At 38.0% G+C, this 21747-nt stretch overlaps 1 protein-coding gene across 3 annotated transcripts in view; it reads right to left on the bottom strand.

The window, feature by feature from the left end:
- Positions 1–1010: 1010 nt before the first annotated feature.
- OSBPL3 (oxysterol binding protein-like 3) overlaps positions 1011–21747 on the bottom strand; it is a 43857-nt gene continuing 23120 nt past the window's right edge. For all 3 annotated transcript variants that reach the window (XM_009879535.1, XM_009879537.1, XM_009879536.1), the window contains 11 exons: positions 19525–19659; positions 18893–18986; positions 15563–15813; positions 13556–13693; positions 11090–11153; positions 7971–8049; positions 5731–5875; positions 4097–4241; positions 3289–3415; positions 2593–2715; positions 1011–1107 (listed from right to left, as the gene is read on the bottom strand). In XM_009879535.1, coding sequence (XP_009877837.1) covers positions 1011–1107; positions 2593–2715; positions 3289–3415; positions 4097–4241; positions 5731–5875; positions 7971–8049; positions 11090–11153; positions 13556–13693; positions 15563–15813; positions 18893–18986; positions 19525–19659 — 1398 coding nt within the window. The remainder of the gene's footprint in view (positions 1108–2592; positions 2716–3288; positions 3416–4096; positions 4242–5730; positions 5876–7970; positions 8050–11089; positions 11154–13555; positions 13694–15562; positions 15814–18892; positions 18987–19524; positions 19660–21747) is intronic.

Here is a 21747-nt window from a genome sequence, read left to right as displayed (position 1 = left end):
ATCTTAAATATGCTGTTTATTTCTTAAGAGGTAGAAAATATCAAAATACTAAGAAAAAATTTCTAGCTTAAAACAATCAGTTTGCTTACTTTTTAAAAAGTCTTACTGTTGCAATTTTTAGGTTAATAAAAACAAATTAAGCTATGGAAGCACAGGATTTCGTGCTCTGTATAGATTTTACTTACTGGAAAAAGAGAGAGCTGTTTCAGCTAGTCAGTGCTTAAGCATTATGTACAAAGGATCTCCTCCTCTTGCCCTGTTGGGGGCTATAAAATCTGAAGATTCCCAGTGGAAAATTTTGGTGATTCCTGAATTTCTAGCACTACATTTAGCCGGGTACAGTTTACGTATAAGGCAGGAGAACCACTGATGTAAGCTCAGAACCACCTCTTCCATAATGCTAAGAAGAAAGCTAATAGAAGCAAAAGCTTATTTAAATCTTTTCTACAGGCAGCAAATGATCGTACTCAGATTCCAGCACCTGCTGATAATCTGTTTTAGCAATTTATACCAGCCTAGAGACAGCTGAACTATTCATTGAACTGTGGAAGCCTACTTACGGTTTGAGTTACTGAGGCTTGCACTCTGATTTCCCAGCACAGCTAGCAGATGCTGATGCTGCTGTCTCCAATGCAATTCAATAAGGCATAAGTTAACTCAGAACTGACGTTATTACACAACAGAAAAGTAGTGTAAAAGCTCCTCTTTTCCCTCTCACTGTTAACATTCAGTACTATTTATTAAATACTTTATAAAAAGAAGTTAGGGTATTTATACATTCAAACAATCACTGCAATAGTCAGAGTAAAGAAAACAAATGAATTATCAGATTCTAAATTAAGTACAATTCTGGAGATATGCACACTTACACACATACACATGCCCCACACATATATTATATGTGTGTGTGTGTATATAGATATATGTATATATATAGATATATTTTATATATACTTCTTTTAAATCAGGTCCAAGAATACAGCACAGAATATCTTCACTTTGTTCCTCTTTCACCAGAGGACAGGATTGTCCAGTTTGGAAAAACCAGGTTCTTTTCTAAGGTCCATGTAGGTTCCATTGCTCACCCAGGAGTCATCATTGGATTTCCTATCAAAGATTAAACAAATGCCTTAAATGTAAAGCTTATTTTCCATACGTGTGCTGTGTAATGCAATGTAGCACTATGCACAGATACCCAATCCAGCCCACGGACCAGGTGCAGTGCAACTCAGTACAGCCTTCAAACAAGGCAATATAGCCTGGGGAGTGGAACTGGTACATTTGCACTGGGCCTCAAAGACACACCTGAGTAGCCTCGAGTTCGGCTGAGATCAACACTCTCATTTCACTGTCACATGCCAGCACTTAGCACTTAAAACTACAGTCCAGGCTTATTTTGTGGTCTCAAAGGCAGCTTTGAGTGGAAAGTGGAAACTTTCCTTTTACCTTTTCGAAGATGGCTCATCATGGTTATTGCACAAAGAGAGCCTATAGCTCTCGGTCAAGAGGCGAGACTCACTGCACTAGGTACTGTACCTCTGCTTTTAATCTAGTGGACAATATTCTTGGCACAACAGCAAATTATTCTTTTACGTAAATCATGGCTTGTGATTTCCTGAAGAGAGAAATCACTATTGAAAAGCCAAATGCATAATTCATATCTAGTCTAACACTGGGTAACACTTTTGCTATATAGTAGTTAAATTCTTGTATTCTGTTACCTAAATCTACAGCACAATTTTCAAATCTTCATTGTGAGGATTCAAATCTTCATCGGCATTCAATTCCTCATTGTGAATATACAGTTACAAAGTATCAGACTTTATCTCTATCCTGTCTTTTTAGGCTGCTGGAAGCAACATTTGCTTCTCTTTGGCAGGTGTGATTGACAAGCGATGAGTTAGCTCACCAGCTCCTTGTGGTCTGAGGCACTTCCTTTTTGCACCTATTTTAAACGTTTCTGTGCTCATCAGAAGTACAGTATCTATCCAGAAAAAAAATGAGGATCCCAGATCTGTTCACCGTGATACACAGGCCCATGCAACATTAACCTTGGCTCCAACTCTTTCATTGCAGGAGAACAGAGGAGGTGGAGGGGAAAAGGCCGTGTCCTCACTTGCATTCATTTTTGTCTTTTGATGGCTGAAGTCTCCCATTAATTGATTTACAACAGGAAGAAATAAAGTGCCCTCAAAAATAGCCCTGGAAATAAAAGTCTCCAAATCTGCACACTTCTGCGCAAGGCAATCCTACTGAATTCAGCAGAGGTAATTAAGCTAAATCCAGCTACTTTACCTTGCTTGAAAAAATCAAAGATGCTACATTCACTCAGGCAAATTCAAACGTAGACTAAATTACCAATCACTACCAAGGCAAAAAAATCAGAAAGAATTTCAGGGATGCACTAATGAAAAAGCAACATATAATCCTGAGTTTTAACTAAGTCTGGAGTGTTCTACATTGCCAAAGTACAAAAATGAAGAATATAGAAGAAACCTGGAAAAAAATGGAGCCTGCTCTATAGCAGTTTAGAACCAGAACTATAATAAGAATTTCAATAAATGGTAGTATATGCTAATTATAATATAGTACCTGAAAAATCTAGGCTGATGCTCCAGATTGTTTTCTTCCAGCACCTTCCGTCGTTCTCTCTGTAGTTGCTCAATCCTCTGCTTTTGCATTTCAGCTCCTTCAATATTCCCTTCTTCTAGAAACCTGTAGCAACAGCAGTGATAAGAGACAAAATTGGTGCTCCTGTCCCCCATCTTTGCCAGGTCCTGTATAGCTCCAGAATCTGATCTTTACAGCAGGCAGTTCACGGTGTTTGAAAGGTAAACAGCTGCATCTGCAGAAAACTGCACTATTAAAAAGTACTTAAGGAAAAGTAACTCTCATAACAAGCTCAGAGTCATCGTTATATTATATTCTTTTCCTTGGAAGTTAGCAACAGTAGAAATTCCACTGCAGAAAGACACTTCAAGTGTCTCACTTTTTGGCTACTTAAACACAATGCACTCAACATCTAGTACCTGAAGTACTGAAATTGTAACATCTTTGGAAAGGCAGTTATCTAGAAGCATGCAAGAGCCAATTTTAGGAAACAGTGATCCATAATGACTAGATCATCTCTTGATAAGTGATTAAAATGCCATTTTCAGATGCACATTAATGTAGAAATAGAAACACACTGCAGCTATCTACACAAAATTGTCTGAGGTTAGGGTAAAGTGAGCATACAAAAGATTAAGAACTATTTGAGGAAGATATTTAAGAGTTAAAACTTCTTACCTTTGGTCCGGCCTAAAACGTGTATCAGTGGATGGGAGTAATGGCCTCGTTTGCAGATCCAGTTCATTTAACTCCAGTGCAAATTGAGTAAATCCATACCACTGTTCATAATCTTTAGGCATCGGATCTACAGAAGAAGAGTACATTCAGAATTCCTATTAAATGCTATTATCTTTAGAAGGAAAATGCCAAGCTCCACTCAATCATTTGTTCATGACTCATGACCCATGATCTCAATTCTGGGGAAATAAGATGTTTTTAATAATGTGAAAAAAGACAACATCCCCCTTGATAATTGTACTGCAAAAAAAACCCAGATTTCTGTTCTCTCAGTTGAATCAAAGCACAGCTGTGAGGATGCCATGGTATTATCATAGTGCTTTTTCAAACGACAGTAGACAAAACCCCATGAGTTTGGGAGAAGTTCAGGTAGGGCTATTACAGAATTGAGCTTTGTGGGCTATCCTCCAATGTTTAATACATGAAATACACAACTTTTCTGCACAAAAAGTGGGGGGGTTGTTTGTTTTTTTTTTTTTTTTCATTTCTTTTGGAGTTCTCAATACCCACTTCGTGCCCAAATATGAAAATGAGGGAGAATGTAGAAAATGCAGGAAGCCAAGGGATTAAGTTCTCCATATTATTTAAGTTAAATGATGTATTCTTCTGGTCTACATTTTAAATGCTTGACAAAAATTTAATATTCACGTAGAAATAACAAGAAGCTGGGGCCTAATAGAGAGAACAAAATAGTAAGCTGCTTCTCAAGCAGATCTTAAGTTATGTGTTAGCCATTCTGATCACTAACTTGCTCTCCATATGCAGTTTGAAGATGAAGTTGTCCCACAGTATAAACTTTCATGCCACTTCCCAAAGAGTCGATGCACAACTTTCCCAGCTTTATCCATGACACTGCCTTCAATCTCATGTGCATTTGGGTTCCAATACTTTGCCTACAATTAAAAGAAACAAGGAGAAAAAAGGTGCATAAGAGATCAAGTGTGAACAGTTTTGCCATGTCACTAGCACCATGCTGTAGAGTGGTTTTCTGAAATGAAAACTATTCATTTAGGTATGCATTACAATATGCAAACAACTGGTGTTAGTAGTATTAATTGGCTTATTAAAATACTAACGTTGAGAATCATATTTATTCTGTTTGCCTTTTTTTCAGGGCAGTACTAGGTGAAGCATAGCTGACCTTGAATTTAACCCAATGCCAAGTAAGACTGACTCCCAATTTAGTTATCTACATCTTCCCCAAATTTGCAGAAGAGGAAGAGAAGGAACTGATACAGTAATTTCCACTTTAGACAATCTACAATATCAAAGGTATAAGATTTGCAGGCTCCCAATCTTTAAAATTTGAACTCTGCAAATACATTACAGTACTGTCAAATAAGTATTTGGAAAAAAAAAAAAATCACCCTAATGCTTCTAGAAAGCACAAAGTATTCAGGAAAACAAATAAGAAAAGGAATCTTTCCTTCTGCTGCTGAGCATGCCATATTGCGTAAGTATGCTGAAGTACTTAGGTTGTATTTATAGGGTCATTTCTATGTAAAGCACAGCCTTTCTCCAGCGATCAGATGCAGAAAATGCAGGTTAAGGTAAGTCTCCTGGCATGCTTTGCAAAACTATTTCTCAGGTTAGAAATTTTGGCATCGTTTTAGGTTTTCATAGATTTTCCTTTAATAGGAAGAAGTAATCTATTGCCAAAGCCTAATTTTAATTTCAGTTATAAGGGCATAGCCTGAACAAGTCATATCTTGATGCCTTGTACTGAAGCAAAAGCTTTGAGTAATACCACAACCTCTCACTTGAGCTCCTCCGAGTATCTGCAAAGGGCTAGAAAAGCGCATTGGGTGACGCACCCCACATAAGCACTGGTTCTACAGTTGTTGAATGAATGGGATCACAGCACATGCCAATGTGTTAGCAGGAGGCATGTGGTAAACCACCTTGTGCCTACCTCTCTCATCAAACACAGAGTAGGTTTTTCATCCACTCATCATGGAGGCCCCATCCCTGGAAGTGTTCAAGGCCAGGCTGGATGGGGCTTTGAACAACGTGGTCTAGTGGGAGGTGTCCCTGCCCGTGGCAGGGGGGTTAGAACTAGATGATCTTCAGGGTGTCTTCCCACTATAACTATTCTATGATTCTATGATCATATGTCTTCCTTTCTTTTCCCCATACTTTTCTGCTTGTCAAGTGGAATCACCTGAGAAAGCTGTCGCTTCTCTTTCTTGTCTGGCTCCACCTAGTGAACAGCAGTTCCTTCAAAGTTAAAGTTTCTCAAAGAATCACAGGTAATTACAGCAGAACTATAGGAAAATACAGCTTGTAAGCAGTTGTACTGAGCTTCAGCAGAGAGCATCCACCCACTGATGTGTCTGTTAGAAAAGGCATTGCCAACATTGCTGTGGTTACTGCTGTGGTTACCTTTATGAAAGTCAGTTTGCAGTGGCAAGTGTCATCATTAAGATTTTTGATGATGATCTCGCCATAGTGTTCAATCCATCTTTGCCCACTTAAGATGTTATGGATGCAAGATGTCACCTTGTTCCATGCAAAATGGTCTTTAAAACTGTAAGAAAAATACACATAAGAAAAATCTCATGCCACGTTCAAAGGAACTGATAAACTTGTGAAAAAAAATTGCAGAGAACTCGATTAGAAAAACCCCACAAAACAATAATTTTTGTGGAATGCCTCATCTCCTTGTCCACACCTTCTCAAAACCAAACCCTGTGATGACAATCCTGTCTCCCAGAAAATCGTTTTCACTTCTGCTATAAAACTTTGGTCTTGAACTCAGTTTTCTCTCAATTTACTTGCCCCTATTTACCAGTTTTATGTTTCCAAAAGTAATCATTCTAGTATCTTCTACTGGCTGAAACGCCCATTTCACAGCTTGTAACACAGTGACAACTGAAAACCCAAGGACATGGGCCACCAGAGTCATCAGAAGGCTTATTGAGTGGAATAGCTTGGCTCAAGCTCTCAAGACTGAGCCTATGTGTGTGCTTCAGGCAAGAGCAAAAGTTCTCACCAGGTAGTTCAAGATGCAGTTGCACACTGGAAGACAGCAGACAGGGAGAGATGAAAAACACCAATAGGTAATAGAACATTTTACCTTTTATTAAAGAAGTATATGTTCTTATAAAACAGCTTTATATAACTTCAAGGAAAGGAATATCTCGTGAAGACATATATTCTACAATTTGTTCTGGATATTGATAGCCCAGTTGCTACTGGTAAGGCAAAGGGTAAACTTACAAAGCACCAGGTTCCCCATAGCAACTGCCTCGCACACATCCCATGAGGATATTAGAATCTTTTCTTACCTCCCCTTAATTGCTTGCTTTCACTTGGTGCTTTGTAAGAGCATGCACAAGGACAGTTTTTACAGACTAGCAGATCTGCAACCAATTTACCCCACAGCAACTTGTTTTCCTGCCCCAACCCGCAGGTCACATGCTCTATTATGCATCCTAAAAATACTGTATTTGCTCCAAAAAACCCCTTAATATGAATGCTTCCTTTTTGCCTATAGCCTCAGTAGCTTTTTTGCACCCAATTCTACATCAGATACACAGGGATACAAACCAGCATACGGAGACCACACATGAAACGCATTTTATCCAGTCCATCAGTCCACCATGGGCCCTAATCCATTAGTTACCTTGACTCTGAACCCTCACTCACATCCTAAAGACCTTTCACTCCACAGCTTAGGCTAGCCACTGTGACCACAACACGTTTTATACATTACCTTTTGGATACTACCTTGCTATATCACAATTTTACCCACTTAAAAGAAAAAGGCATACTTAGTCACTTAGTCTGATAAGTGCTAGGTTACTGAGTTATTTTTCTTTTTTTCAGATGGCGGAATAATTAATTTTGTAGACTCTCTTTGGAAAACAGATTTAATTGGAACACTACTCAACCCTTAGACCTCTGGTTCTGCAAACACAATGGATATAAGCCAAATTTTAAAGGATTTTAATTGTTGATCTATAATGGGCACTCTGACAAGCCAGCATAGGAACACTGCAGATTTTTATTAACAAAAAAAATAAAAATTAAACTATACTTAACTACAGTGGCTGCTTACTTCCTCGGATAATAAACACCAGATATGCAACTGGTTCTATTTATCACTTACAATAATTATTTATGCAGCTATCAGTCTCGCCTACAGACCAAAACCCCATGGTGTTAGGGCCTGTACAAATATATGTACAAAAGACAGCAGCAGCAACACCACCACCCATTACTCCAAACCCAAATTCAAGCAAAATAATTCATAGCTTCCTCTACCGTGCAGTTTTTCCCTGAGTTTAAAATGCGTGAAACTTGAAATTCAACTGAAGTATGAAAATACCAACTTTGCTTTTTTCAGGATACACAGGGGTGGTGCTTATTTCATCTTTTGTTTTTTATAACCCTTGGAAGAGTTAGTGCTTTTGTTTTATGTTTCTGGTTTTGTGTTTGTTTGTGTTTTTTTTTCTTTTTTTCCTGCCCTCCTCTCTTTAAACTAAATCATAATCACTAATTTTTCCAAAGATATAATGTGGCACAGCACAGCTTGTTCTCGTCTGGATAAATGCGGCTCCAGTATGTGCAAACATGTCTGTGCCTGTGTGTGAACAGCAATGCACGACTGCAGCACTTACGCTGGAAGAGTTACATGTGTTGTACCGACTGGAACAATTTCCATGGACTTTCCCCAGAATTTGTTTTTCCATCTTACATCTGCAACAGGAAGAGGAAAAAAAAAAAAGACATGTTTAGTCATAAGCATGGGTGAATCATTCTATTTCTGGGTTCTACTTTATTTTCAAGAAATGCAAAATAACAAAGTGCAACATAATAATAGTATTCAAAGAATTCAAATGTGGTTTTGTTTGGGGTTTTTTCATTACATTATTGGTTACCTAATTAGCAAAGTAACAAGTTTAAAAATCCTCTCTCAAAAACTTTTTCAAGAGAGAGGAATTTGAATAAGCTATAGATAGCATACATTTATCTGCAATTCCATTTCGTTGAATGTATGCAGACATTTCCAAAAACAAAAGCAGAATTTCAAATACAAAAATATAGCAACTAAGCACATCCACAGTGAAGAAGCAAAAGAACGTTTCAAAGGGCACAAAATTGCAGAGGGATTTAGTCCAACTTCCTCTGTTAGTTTAACTGGCCTTTTAAAATCTTGTTTGAATCACAGAAAGACGTGTCCAAGTCTCATGTCATTTCTCAAAAAAAAAAAAAAAAAGGATGAGAAATCTCAATGCAAATTTAGCCAAATTTATTGAGCAAAAACACCTGAAGAGAAACAAACTTGGACAGAGAAGTATGGCAGAAGGGGTATAGATTTAAATTAGGCTAGACAACCAGGCAGTAACTTTCATAGTAACTTCAGGGTTCAGGGGAATATTATCCTTGCTGCATTAGACACTAGGAACTCCATTCCCTGCCCAATCTGAAAAAGAGGGGAAAAAAAAATATCTCTAGTCTCAAGAAGATGCCATTACTAACACGAGGAAACCAAAACACTGTTTCCTATGCAATTGTGGGGGGAAGCTGTTATGCCAGCTGAGAGATAGATGCTCAAACTGTTAGGAGATTACATCTCTCCCAAGTTCAAGTTACAGGACTGAGCCTCACCAGCTGCCTACCATTGCAAAGGCTGAAATGGGACATAGGGCAGAATTCTTCATGAAAAAAGTAACCCTTTTCTTATCACTTGAGAAAGGGACCTTTGTGTTGTTTTTTTTTTAATTTTGATGTTTGATGCTAGGCCAGCATCCTGAGTGACAGCAATTCTGTGTGATTCCTATAGTGCACAATGAGAGGTCCAAAACTACCTTGACTATGATGGTGGAGCCAAATTCCGTAATAGCTTTTTCTCTTCTGCAGCAGGATGGAAGAGAAAGGGCAAAGGCACACTCTGCTGAGTTTAACTTAAAATATATTCTCAGATTGTGTTACATTCTGTGTTCTCATAAATGGCACAGCTGTCCCACAGAGATCAGTACATGGGAAACATCTTTGGAACCAGTGTGTAACTTGATCATGCAAATATTTTAGGACAGCTAAGAAAAGTGAAGTTTTATTTTCAAAGCTATGCTCAGACTAATTCAGGCACAGATGCTGCAATAGCTGGAAATTTCTATTCTGTGTTTCAACTGTTTGCGTGTCCACACTCCTTTGCAAAAGCAGAGTCAGCTTCCTAAGTCAGGGAAAACAATTTCCAAAATAACTGTCCCTGTCAAAACCCAGTCTTCTGGCTCACTAGAGATGATCAAGAGATTTCTTGATGTTAAAACAGATGAACTAAGGTCAGTGTCTGGTGGGATGACAGCACTACTCCGGCAATGTTGCTGAGGACTGTCTCCTTTTTGGCTGAGGAGATAATATGGTAAGCGAAAAGATCTTTGCACGCAGAAAGAACTTACCGCATTTACAACATTTACAACATTTACACATTTACCTTTATGATTAACTTGGTGTTAATCTTTCCGCATAAGTTAATATAGCCCCGTAAGAAGAGCCCACAGCATTTACAAACTGCCTTTGCATTGGAAAAAAATCATTGTCTAGATCTCCCATAAGCTCAGCTAGCCACATTTAAAACCAAACCAAACCAAACCAAAACCAACCCCCAAAACCCTTCAGTACCCTGATTGAGTCTCCTGTCCCAATCAAGACCAAATCTTAGACTCTTTCTCATTGATCATATTCTCAACTCTCATGTTTACAGAAGAGCTTTATTCTCTAAATGCAAGTGTTAAAACATTTGAGTGATAACTGTTGTCAAGATCTGTTAAACAAATCAGTCTCATCAGTTTTTATTAAGACAGGCTGCTATCTAGTCTTATTTAAACAGTATTTAGTTACTGAATAAAGTTTTGGTCATCTCTGCTTTTTTGCTAAGAACAAAAGGACTCTTCTCCCTGTATTTGTTTACAGAGCGAAGAATTATATTGAATAACAAAACCCAGACTAATGACAGAGTTCCTGTTTCTGTTCAGTATGGCTTTATCTGTAATAACTATAATCAAGTCAGCAGTGTCAATCATAACAGAATTAAAGGTTATAATACCGCTACATTGTGAATTGATGAACCTCTGGGTGAAGGATTTTAACTGAGTTAAAAGGCACAGTTATGTTCTGTGTACACTCCAAAAATATCTAACCACACAGGTACTGTGACTGGCTGACAACTTCACCAGCATTACACAGCAAACAAAGCTCCAAAACAGGTTATTTGGAAACACAATGTCAGCAGTCAAATTGCACGAAATCTTACATACTGTAATAATGCCAGCAGAGAAAGACATGGTAAATATATTTACCCTTACTGTTATGCTGATTTTTGGAATTTTTTCTCCAAACAAGTTTACAAGATCTATCAAGGATCAGGATTTAACTTGTAGTTTTTCAAGCTGTGTTCTACCTTGTTTATTTTATAAATAGCTTGAGGTACAACTTTTCCTTACTAAAGAACACCCCTCTCCCCCAAACAAACCCAATTTTAAAGAAATGCAGATATTTGTACGTGAAAAGAATAACTAATGTTATTTAAAAAACTTGATGAATCTACAAGGGCAGAACATCCAAGTAAGAAGCATGCAAGTAAGTACAGGCTAGCATTTCTTAAAGCCTCTTAAAGCATTCTAATACAATTTAAGCAGGGAATTTCACCTTTTCCCAATTTCTGGATATTTCATGTTAGACACACAATGAAAGTATTATGAACACTGTAAAAGTAAATGATAGACTAAAGAGTTACCTTGCCAAAAAGCAAAATTCACAGATTCAGCATGGCATGCAGAAATAGGTGGATGGTGACTGACCTAATAGCAAGACATGAAAGGAGAAAAAAAAAAAAAGGACATATTAACAAATGAACAGTAATTTTAGTTTCTTTTTTTCCCCCCTCCTTCATTTTTCATTTGCATATGGCATTTACAAATTGAACATATACTTTCCTTTTGCAGTTGTGTCCTGAAGGGGGAGTCGGTGAGATTAATAAGGTACTGAGACCTAGGAAGCCTTGAAAGAAATGGGAAGGACTTCTTTTAAAAGGCCTGTGAATTTTGTTCATTGAGCGAAAAAACTAACTATATATTTTGTACCTTGTCTCTAATGTGATAATTACATTTACCCTTAGGCCCCCCTTTAATACATTAACAGAAGCCGCACTTTAAGCACACTGACAAAAGGAAAAAAACCAAAGGGACAAATTCTTCTGTACAGTAAATACCCACAAACCCCTGACTGTGAGGGAGTAGATCTCTGAGGGGGCCACGGGTGGACATATCAAGCCATGAAATTCCACCTAGCAACCCCTACTGCTGCAGTAGCAACACCTCAGGTGTTTCTCGTGCAAAACTCTAACCATGCGCACTGCATTCTATCATCTTTGGGTAATAGCACATACATAAATTAGAGCAACCACCAAAATAGCAAAGCAAGCACTGTGAATAAATAAAGAAATACACAATGCAGACTATTAAAAGGAAATAGTAAATAATAAAGTAACTTCACAAAGTGAAAGCAGCCACTACTCCTTGGCTGTAAATTCTCCCTTCTGGGTGAACGCAACTAACAGCTGTCCAGGACCAACTCTTTGATGTGTAATGCCTACTGTTCTTTTGACAGACAACTTTATTTTCAAGTCAAATTGCTATTTCCCACTATGAATTTAATTTCTTAACCACCTACATGGCTCAAATGCAATTTTACTTTCTTCATTACTCATTTTGCAAATATGTTATCGAGAATTTTTTCTGCGGGCATCCAGTTATTTAATGTACATCCTCTACTTGGTTCAAAAAAAGGTAATTACTAATTACTCTCAGCTATGCTCTAAATCCACCAAGAGCAACACTCTCTCTCTCACATACTGCACCGAGATTAACCCCAGATGTCACTATAATTCATGGGTTAAACTTAGTTCTCACTTAAACTGTTGTAATTCCAGAGTAAGGTCACGGAGCTAAGTGGAGTTATTCTAAACTCACTCTAGTAATAGAACAGAATCTCTGTTATTTTATAGATTTTGCCTATTTCACGGATTACACACTATCTGCACTAACAAGTTATGTAGAGTAAGCACCAAAATGCTTGCACAAACAAGCAATAAGCAATAGCTCCAACAGCTCCTGATGCAAAAATAAATATTTAATGCTTGCAAACTGCATGAAATTGCTTTCTTCCTATACTGCCCTCCCTTCCTAACAGTCCTCCGTGCCCCACTATTACAGTAACTTTACCACTATAAACTCATGTCACATATTGTACATATTAGGACAATAATATTGCTCCTTTTTGTCAGTTCTAAAATACAATGTACAAAATATTGTATCTTCAGAGGTGGTCAAAACCACTTTTTGTTTCCTAAAGGAAGTTTAGGAACATTTCCTAAAAGCCTTAGAAGGCTTTCTCTGATCATGTTTCTAGGTTGTACACCTTTGCTCACTGCACTTTTTGTAATTTTTTTTTTGTTACGTCTAGACAGAAGGAGACAACTTTTAATCATTCTTACTCTGCTTGGTACCAGATTATTTAAGTTTTGTCTCTTTTTAACATACATCTCGAGCTTAGCAATTTTGGTAACTTGGCTGGTTTAAATTTAATATTTTTCACCCATACTTAATAATTAATTCTCCTATTGGGGAATTACTTTCATAAACACTCAGACCTTGATGTGTTGTATACATCCTTCACCTGCTAAGCTGTGGTACAAGATTTGAAAGGCTTCGCCCACAAAGTATTTGGACAGGGAACAGAAATATTCATGGTGCCACAGAAAAATACTAGTGGTTGATTGACTCATACATGGGAAATATTGTTATAAAAGAGGACCTTAAACAGCTGAAGATACAGTTATTTTAATGATCACACACAAAAGAAAATGACAAGAATGTGAATGCTTGCTGCAGTCATGATCAGATTTCAGCATGGGGAACTGCACTCTACTTAACCAAGTTATCGAGTTACTGTAGTAGGCTGCCTGCCAGCCCTCGCTTCTCCAGTGTCAGCTGTTGGTTGTCATGTTCCGTCTCAGAGTTAGCAGACTTTCCTCAAAAACCAATTTCCTTCATTTATAATTCTGCAACATCTCTTTGAGTTTTGCTGGGTTCAGGTTACGTAAAGTATTTTGTATTTTGCTTAAATCCAGAGGATTCCAACCATGCATTCAGAATTAAGCAGTGTATCAAGTAGCAAATCTAAGGGTTGCAGCATACAGTACCTGTTCCGCAAAGAACTGGAAACCCTTATCTTCACGAATACATTCATAGGTTTCTCCAAGCACAGGATTAAATGGCTTACTTCCAGCTCGGTAGTAACTGGATGCATATGCAGAGACTGCAAATGCAGCTATATACACCTGGGAATAACATATGCAGAATTTTGATTAATTAGTTTACTGCAGCCATGCACAGTTTTTGCTACACATTTTGATTTAACAGAAGAAAAAAAAATAAGGTCTTATCCTGACATCAGAGTCTGTATTTTTCCCCATCATTTGCAGACTAAAAACATGCATGCCTCCTGCAGGTTAAGCACTGGCTCACACGTTAGTGAATTATTCAGTTTTTAGAGTCATTCAGTGGTCCAGGGATGGAGTTATTAGGGTCAAACAGTGCAAATTTCATCAACTGAACACAGCATTTCTGAAAATTGTTTGAAACAGCTTAGCATTCTGCAACACAGTTCAAAGCAGTAACCTTAAAAATCACTGTTAGATTTTGTATTATAAATGGCTTTTATAGTTATGGCCTGTGATTCTATGGATTTCCTAAACATGGCACAGGAAGTATTGGATGAGCATTCACCAAGTTTGCTACTTCTAATACAGTTTGAATTGAATTGCCTTTTATCTACTGTGTGCTATTACCTAATCATGAAACTGTTCTTGATTATAATTGAGACACAGGTAACCCTTCCAAATTTTTGCAGTCAACTCAAGCATAATTCCTCCTAAATGTGAGGAATTAAAATCTGAAATTGTTCAATTTAGGTCTCTTTTGTACCATTTTTCTCCCTTTTGGTTTCCTTTTCCTCATCTTGTAAAAGTGTAGATGCTCTCCTTTCACAATTTCAGAAACTGAACCCACTTCAGAATGGCTCTTTTATGAACTATTGCAATTACTATGCAACAGCTAGAATTAATTTTGACTCAGGAATTTCTCAAGGGCAAAGAATACTCCATTCTGAGGTAATTTCCATTGGATGGGGGAAGGAGGGAGAAAGCTTCTTCTCACTCCCATATGAACAACTACTGCTCATTTCCTTTTCCTTTTAACTTATGTTCTCACGAGAACAAAAAAAGCTATGCACCTAAAACCCCAGTTAATAGCCATACCCTCTGTCCTGAGAGCAGACACTAAATTGTAACCCTTGCAGAGTGTCAGAATGGAGCGAGAGGCTTTTCAAACAGTATTTACAACACGACTATTTACATTCATTAATAACTTCATTTTAAGATAAGATCCAGAGTTGCAAAGGCTTAATTCAGTTTAAGGGACAATCTATAGCTTCCATATAAGAGAATTTAGAGAGCTTTTAATCCTTTATTTATGGGCTTACATATTAAGTAGCTCTTGTGCACCTGGAAGCGGAACAACCGAAAGGCATTTTTCTCTTGTTCTTTTGCCAAATGCTGAATTCAGGGCTCCACACTGGCAGAAGATGACACCATTATTGTACCCAACATACATTCATACTGCCTGGTTTTGAGATTCTGAACATTTTGGATCGACCCCAAAACTTCACAAAACCAGTTAATAAAACAAATGGAGCTCATTTAGTTAATATAAGGATATCACAGTAATGTAGGGCTGGAAGATCCAGCACCTTCTATGTGCAAATGTGTTACCAAATTAGACATCCTTAAAAAAAGATGTATTGTAGCTTTCATGCTCAAGAGGGAAGTTTACTAGTTCAACCCTGCCTTTTTGCTGCAAATTTCTAATCTCACAGAGTAAAAGCTGCAAAACAGAACTAAACTATTTCTTTGTTTGACCTTGCAAGACAGCAAGGTACTTGGGGAGAGACATTTCCTGACAAAGCAACAGAAATTATGCAGAAGAGTCAAAAACAGTGGCTATGTAAGTATATACAGTCACACGTCTGCCTCTCTCAGCTGGGAGAAAAAGAAAAATGGAACAGAGTATCTTCATTTCTTTGGCAGATTGTTTTTATCCTTATTCTAATTATATTGAGTGCTACTAAGTATTTGGAGTAACGTATTTACCATCCGTTCGAATGGGTCAGGTGTATGCGCTGCTTTATCTAGTAGTTCACTGTACTCCAGCTCCTCGCAGAGACGCTGAAGGGTGTTAAGTGGCTCATTTAATTCAACAGGCATGGCCACTTTGGAGAGATCCTTTCCTATGTTATTTCTCAGGATATTCCATAGGCTGATGTTACTTGTATTAGGACACGGAGCTGGCAAACATGTTCTCCGTTTAGAATTGCATCCGATTCCACTTTCAGAAATACAGTCTGAAAAGGAAGGAAGTGGCAGAACAAGTCAATTCACTGCTTACTTAGTTTCATCCCCTTTGCAAACATGCATTAAAATGTGACCATCTTTTTTCTGTCAAAACCTCCTTCCACCCTCACAGTTCATTTAAGTGTTTCACTTGCGGTTTGAAGATAGCCTACTATAAAAATGAGAACATTAAAACAAGATTTTAATTTCTGTATGTTAACTGAGGTAAATGCCAGGTACAAAAGATGCATAAAAAAACTACATCCTTCCCCCTGAAGGCTATAAGAAAGGCTCAGGATTCCCACTGAATTTGAAAGAGTGAATATTACAAGTATTTTATTTGTAACAGAGTGTTACAAAGGAGGTGTTTAAGGGACACAAAACCTCCCTCCTTGACAGAGCTTCAATTAAGTTGACATTTCTCAGAAAGCAAGATGTAACTTACAGATCCAAGCATAAAAACAACTCCTACCTATCTTTTCCTACTTTTTTGAATACTCCTACCAAGGAAATTTACTGTACCAGAAATTTACATGCAGGCTTTTCCACAGTGCTCCCCATAGTGCTTAGCATTTAAAAAATTTTAATGATGTTAGCTTTTAGATACACCCATACGCTGGTGGAAAAACAGCCTGTTTTAATGGTGGAAAAGCTCAAGCAACTGTGGAGCTATAGGTTTGCTGAAGATAAAAAAAAGGACTCATGTCAAGGGTCCTTAACACGAGTATCTGAGGCCTGTGTTGCTATGTCAAAGCAATTGGAACAGGATAAATAGTTTTAAGTGTGCCACGAAATGATTTGTGGCACGATTAAAATACAGCTACAAGCTTCTGCAACAGGCACTAGTCTGAAGTGATTACATTGCATAGCTGTATATCAGTCTCGTTTCAGAGAGGAATATGGTTGCCACTACAAGAACATATTTTATCTTTATCTGGGTCCCTAGAAGCACCTAGGAAGCTCCTGCCCTGGAATCAGTTACCATTTGGAGACATTCAGGTATAGCCTCACTCTGTCAACCCCTGTCTTCACTTGTCTTTCATCACACAGCTTTGTCTTGGAGGAATTAAACCAGCACTGAGCAGCACATCTTTCCTGTGCTGCACATACCCAAAGAATCACTGCCCTTTAATGGACAATTTCAACCAGTATTTCCTCTGCTGGTCCACTGACATAAGCATGATGTCAGCAGTGCTTCCAACACTGACAAAGTACAGATAACCACATGGGCTAACTTCTCCATCACTGCCATGTATGCTAGCCTGTGCCTCAGATGTGCAGTTTCAAGTGTAATCAGCAGCCTCAAAGTTTTGAGGAAGAAGTTCCGATATTTCCTGACACCCACAAACTGGAAGTCCTGCTATCTCATATGATGAAGTTACTGTACCAAGGACGGGTGAACTATTTGCAGTCTACTGCCTCTCTCTTTGCATAAAAATGGCACGGGCACTATGAATCAAAAAAATCTACCAGAAACAATTACACTGTTAAGAGTTAAGAGGTTGGCTCCTATACTCCCCTCTTGGAATAATTTATTTAATATCAGAAGAGGCCAAAAAGAAGGATGTTCCTGTAGATACCTCAGGAATGAGGGGGTATCTGGAGAGGAAGGAGGTAAATGCTAAAAAATGATCCTTGTTCAAAAGAGCTCTCTGAAATGGGATTTGGCTATGTCCTTTGACAGCTTCTGATTAAAAGCAGAATACTAATTGACTGAACTACGTATTCTGGACCAGCCCATTAACTGGGGTAAACAGGTGACAAAACTGAGTAGAGAAACAACTAAGATATCCAGATACCAATTTTTCTATACAGTGAAGTTTGCCCACCCCCCATGAAAAAAAAAAAACTATGCAGTTCTGGTTTGAGAGAGATATGACAAGTGGCCAGCAACAATACTGAAGGAGATTAAGACATCTGACCTCCAGCTAGACTCAATGACTTTTAAGGCCAGACTCAACCATTATCATCATCTGGTCTGACCTTCTACATTACAGTGGCCAGAGGATTTTATCATAATCCCACAATTTATGGTTCAGCTAAAGCCCTGTAGGAAAAAGACATCCAGTTTGCTATTAATGGTAGTGGCAGGCTGCCCAAAGCACAGAAATAGCAGGTACCAGAGAAGCATGTGGAGGTGCTGCTAATACAGAAGAGCTTCAGGGATAGTCTTTGTTACAAAAAGAGGAACAGCCACACTGGTACAGTTTTCTAAGGTCCAGATCATGAGATAAATCAATCTGCATTCTTTCCTATCTTTCAAAAAAAAAAAAAAAATCTTCATTTTTACGCAGCTACAGAATACAACAGATGTCCAGGCATATCAAACTACCCGAGTTCATAGGAATCCACTCGTCCTTGGAGATGATCAGGAAACAGCTGCTAGTAAGAAAACACTGTTCTGCACTTTTTAAGATAAATATACATTGATAGAGTGGAAAAAACATTGTGGTTAGCTGAAAAGAGTTGAAGGCACAAAGCCAGTTAGTTTGTTATGACTTCTCCATCTTTTTTGATTCTGTCTCTAATTAGCAAGACTGTTAAATAAGCATATGTGCAAGCAAGACTATCATGATGAAAACATGCAAAAAAGAAATCCTTATGGACATACACCAGGCCTGCCAGTGTGTAATTATTCTCATGTTTAAACACTGAGTTCTGCTCAAAACAACAGAACTCTGAATGCTGTTGTTAAAGTGCAGACTGAAAAAAACAGAGTGACAAGAAGAAAACTACTTTTTGGAATAAAGAAAGCCGCTAGGCCTTGCTACTTTGAAAAATCCTGTGGCCATGAAAGGAACTGAAAAGGAGTGGGAGTTACACAAAAGAAGCCCAAAAAATAGGTGTTTCTCTGCTGATACAGAACCACCATCCTGCTTAATCAGCAGTGCCCAAGCCCTGTTAATCAGATTAGCCAGAATGTGCCATTCTAAACAAATCTGAGGCTGGAAGAAAAAAAAAACACAGGCTGTTCACATCTCAAAACATGTAATAGCAAATTCTGTCTAGTAAGAGAAGAAAAAAAAAAACCCAAACAAAAAGAAACATAGAAAATTCTCAAAACATGGTATAATAAAACACTGAACTTACCTAAAGTTTGTCTTTCGTTCTCCATGTCATTGCTTAGGTTATCTTCTGAGACATTATCACTGATATCACTTACATATGAGTCATCATCCGATACCTGAGTGTGGTGTGGGGAAATAAGCAAGATACATCACTCATTAAAATAACTGTTCTCTTAGTGGAGACATGCTTCATTTTTGTGGCCCCACAGCTAAGAAGGCTTTCCTCATATAAAAAGGCAAGGTTTTTATGGAGTCAGAGAGAGGTGACAAAACGAGCTATTAAGTTTCAGTATGCATGACATCAGCCCCAAGGTACCTACAGGTATCGCAAGGACGGGTATAAATATATATTTCTATGATACAATTTCTTAAGCACCTGTATAATGACTCAAGGCAGACAATATACACAGTATCTATATACTAGCTACCTAACTGCCATTTCCTCAATGTGTGTGTAAGACTTCTCCATAATAATTGTTACATTTCACAGAGACAATGACAACAAATAAATACACGCAGCGTAATAATTTCTAAATGTTTTGACAATTTTAATTTTCTGGCAGTCATCTGATGTGCGAGATGACTCAGAAAGACTGCATGTCAAGTATCAGGTAAGAAACTACATCATAATGATTTCAATCTTAATGCTCAGACCTCATTTTCTGAAGAGCTAGCAGACAGTAGGACTTCCTGTGCATCAAAAAATTCTGTGAGGGAGTCAGCTATAGACAGTCTGCTTTCATTGGAGACCTGGTGAACCAGACCTCTGCTTTCTTCTCTTGAATTTTCCTGTTTGAAAGAAACAAAAAGTTCTGAGATGAGAAGTACCACAAATAGCATTCATGCATGCAATACCACAGTCCCATAACTTGAAGGGCTGTAAAACACTGGGAGAAGATTGCACATGCTCCTCTCCTATTTAGTGAAAGGTAGCATGTATTTCAAAGAGGGATTTAAAACCAAAAGTAAAGCAGAGCAAAGAGAAGAAGAAAAAAGAAGGGGAAAAAAAAAAAAGCAATGCATATTCAGTGAATCAGTTATGGCACTGCATGTACTTTTTCCTCAAAAAAAAAAAAAAGCGCTTTGATATTTGCATGATTTAGCCAGATATACACAAGTGTATCATCAAAAAGCCCCCAAAAGAGCAAAACTCCCATCTCTTTATATTACATCCTAGATTCACATTCCCTTCTCATCTTAGCAAACAAATTAGTCTTTTCCCCCCAAGCCTTGTTTAATGCAAAGCCTGTGGTGCAGTGGCATACAAAATTCAGAGGGGCAAAGTTGCTTTCTATATAATAGCAATGCTTTCTAGCTCTCTTTCTTCACTAGGTATTTTTCTATGCTGTGCTTTGGGAAGCTTTCTTTCATATCCACACCTGAGATAGGTCCGTGTTAACCAAAACCAACATATTATTGAAGCCACATAAGTGATACTGCTTTTGCTGCTGCAGGCACATTTGACTGCCATGGAGATCTCCGTAACTCCTCCCACGGAAGCTCTACAGATCGTTGGCATATGCAGAGTTCCAAAAGGTGGCCTAGCAAAGGTGGGGTGACCAGTGAGACTTGCTTCATTCTGTGGATGCAGTAAAAAAGTTGGAGAACATTGTGCACTATTGTTTTCTCTTACAACTCCACCAATGCTAAGGAAAAGGGCTAGCTCACCCAAAGGAGGGTATTAGCTGCTCTCAAGCTTTTCTGTGTGAGATGCTTTAGTAACTTGTAACCATGACTGCCCTATCATGATTTTGCAGGAATTGTAGTGTTTTACTTTCAGAATACCATAATGAATAATCCGACAAGCCTATAATCAAACTGACATATCTTCTTTCAAAGCTTTTCTGCTGGTAGATTTTACTACAGTATGGAAAGTTATTCAGTATGTGCCGATAATGGTGACATGGTAACAAACCAAACTGTTATCATACAAAAGACTTTTTTTTTAAAAAAGTAAAAATAGTTCTGACACAGCAGCAAGAAAAGAGGAAGCCTCAACATTGTCTCTTCTGTGGGAAGGCAGTTACACTAGCCTACAAGTAAAAGAAAAATCTTACGCACATGAGCATTGCTACTGGGATTCTTTTGAATACTATTTTGAATCTGAGAAGGCAAGTGAGCAGGAAGGGCTCATAAAAGAACAGCAGGTTTTTATATTTATCACATGAGAGTTTCAGGTTGTCGTCTTTCACGTTCCCGCTCTGGCATGATAAACTACAACATTAACTGCCCAATAGACAAACTAAACTTTTACCTTATGCAAAGGCTTGAGATACCGCTTCAATTTTGACATGTCTATCATAGCACCTGATGCAACATTTAGAGCCAAGTTTTGTGCAGTGGCCCTGTCTTCCTCACAGCAGCACAGACCTCGGACAAACCTAAAACAAAACCCCTCCAGTATAAAAGATTTCATTCTTAAGTTCCATCCCAAACCACGCCAGAAGGAATTTCTGAGTGAAACCTCTAAAGGACCTGTTGAAAGCTCTTTTTGTCATGTGCGCATGTGTGTGTATATAGTGCATAGGACAAGTTTCAGAAATAATCCATCGTCATTGCAAGGACCACTGAATATGAAAATAAAGACCTAAAATTAAAAAACCATGCATTAATGCTTGTCTGGATAGCAGTCTAAGTGTCTCATGGGATTAAAAGCAAAAGGCATTAGAATGATCAACTACTTTAAAGAAAAAAAAAAAAAACAGCTAAATATGACCAAAACACAGCTCTACTAAAACAGACCTAAACCAGAAGTGAACAGACAGAATGACTACACCGTTAATAAAAATAAAAGGAAATAATAAGTTACACAAAACGCCAGCATTACATCCACTCAAGTTCTAATGAAAGATTTATACTACAAGGACAGCAGAAGTT

This window comes from Charadrius vociferus, unplaced genomic scaffold (assembly GCF_000708025.1).
Source record: "Charadrius vociferus isolate BGI_N301 unplaced genomic scaffold, ASM70802v2 scaffold262, whole genome shotgun sequence".
Taxonomy (NCBI): domain Eukaryota; kingdom Metazoa; phylum Chordata; class Aves; order Charadriiformes; family Charadriidae; genus Charadrius; species Charadrius vociferus.
This window is presented reverse-complemented; position numbering and strand designations above follow the sequence as displayed.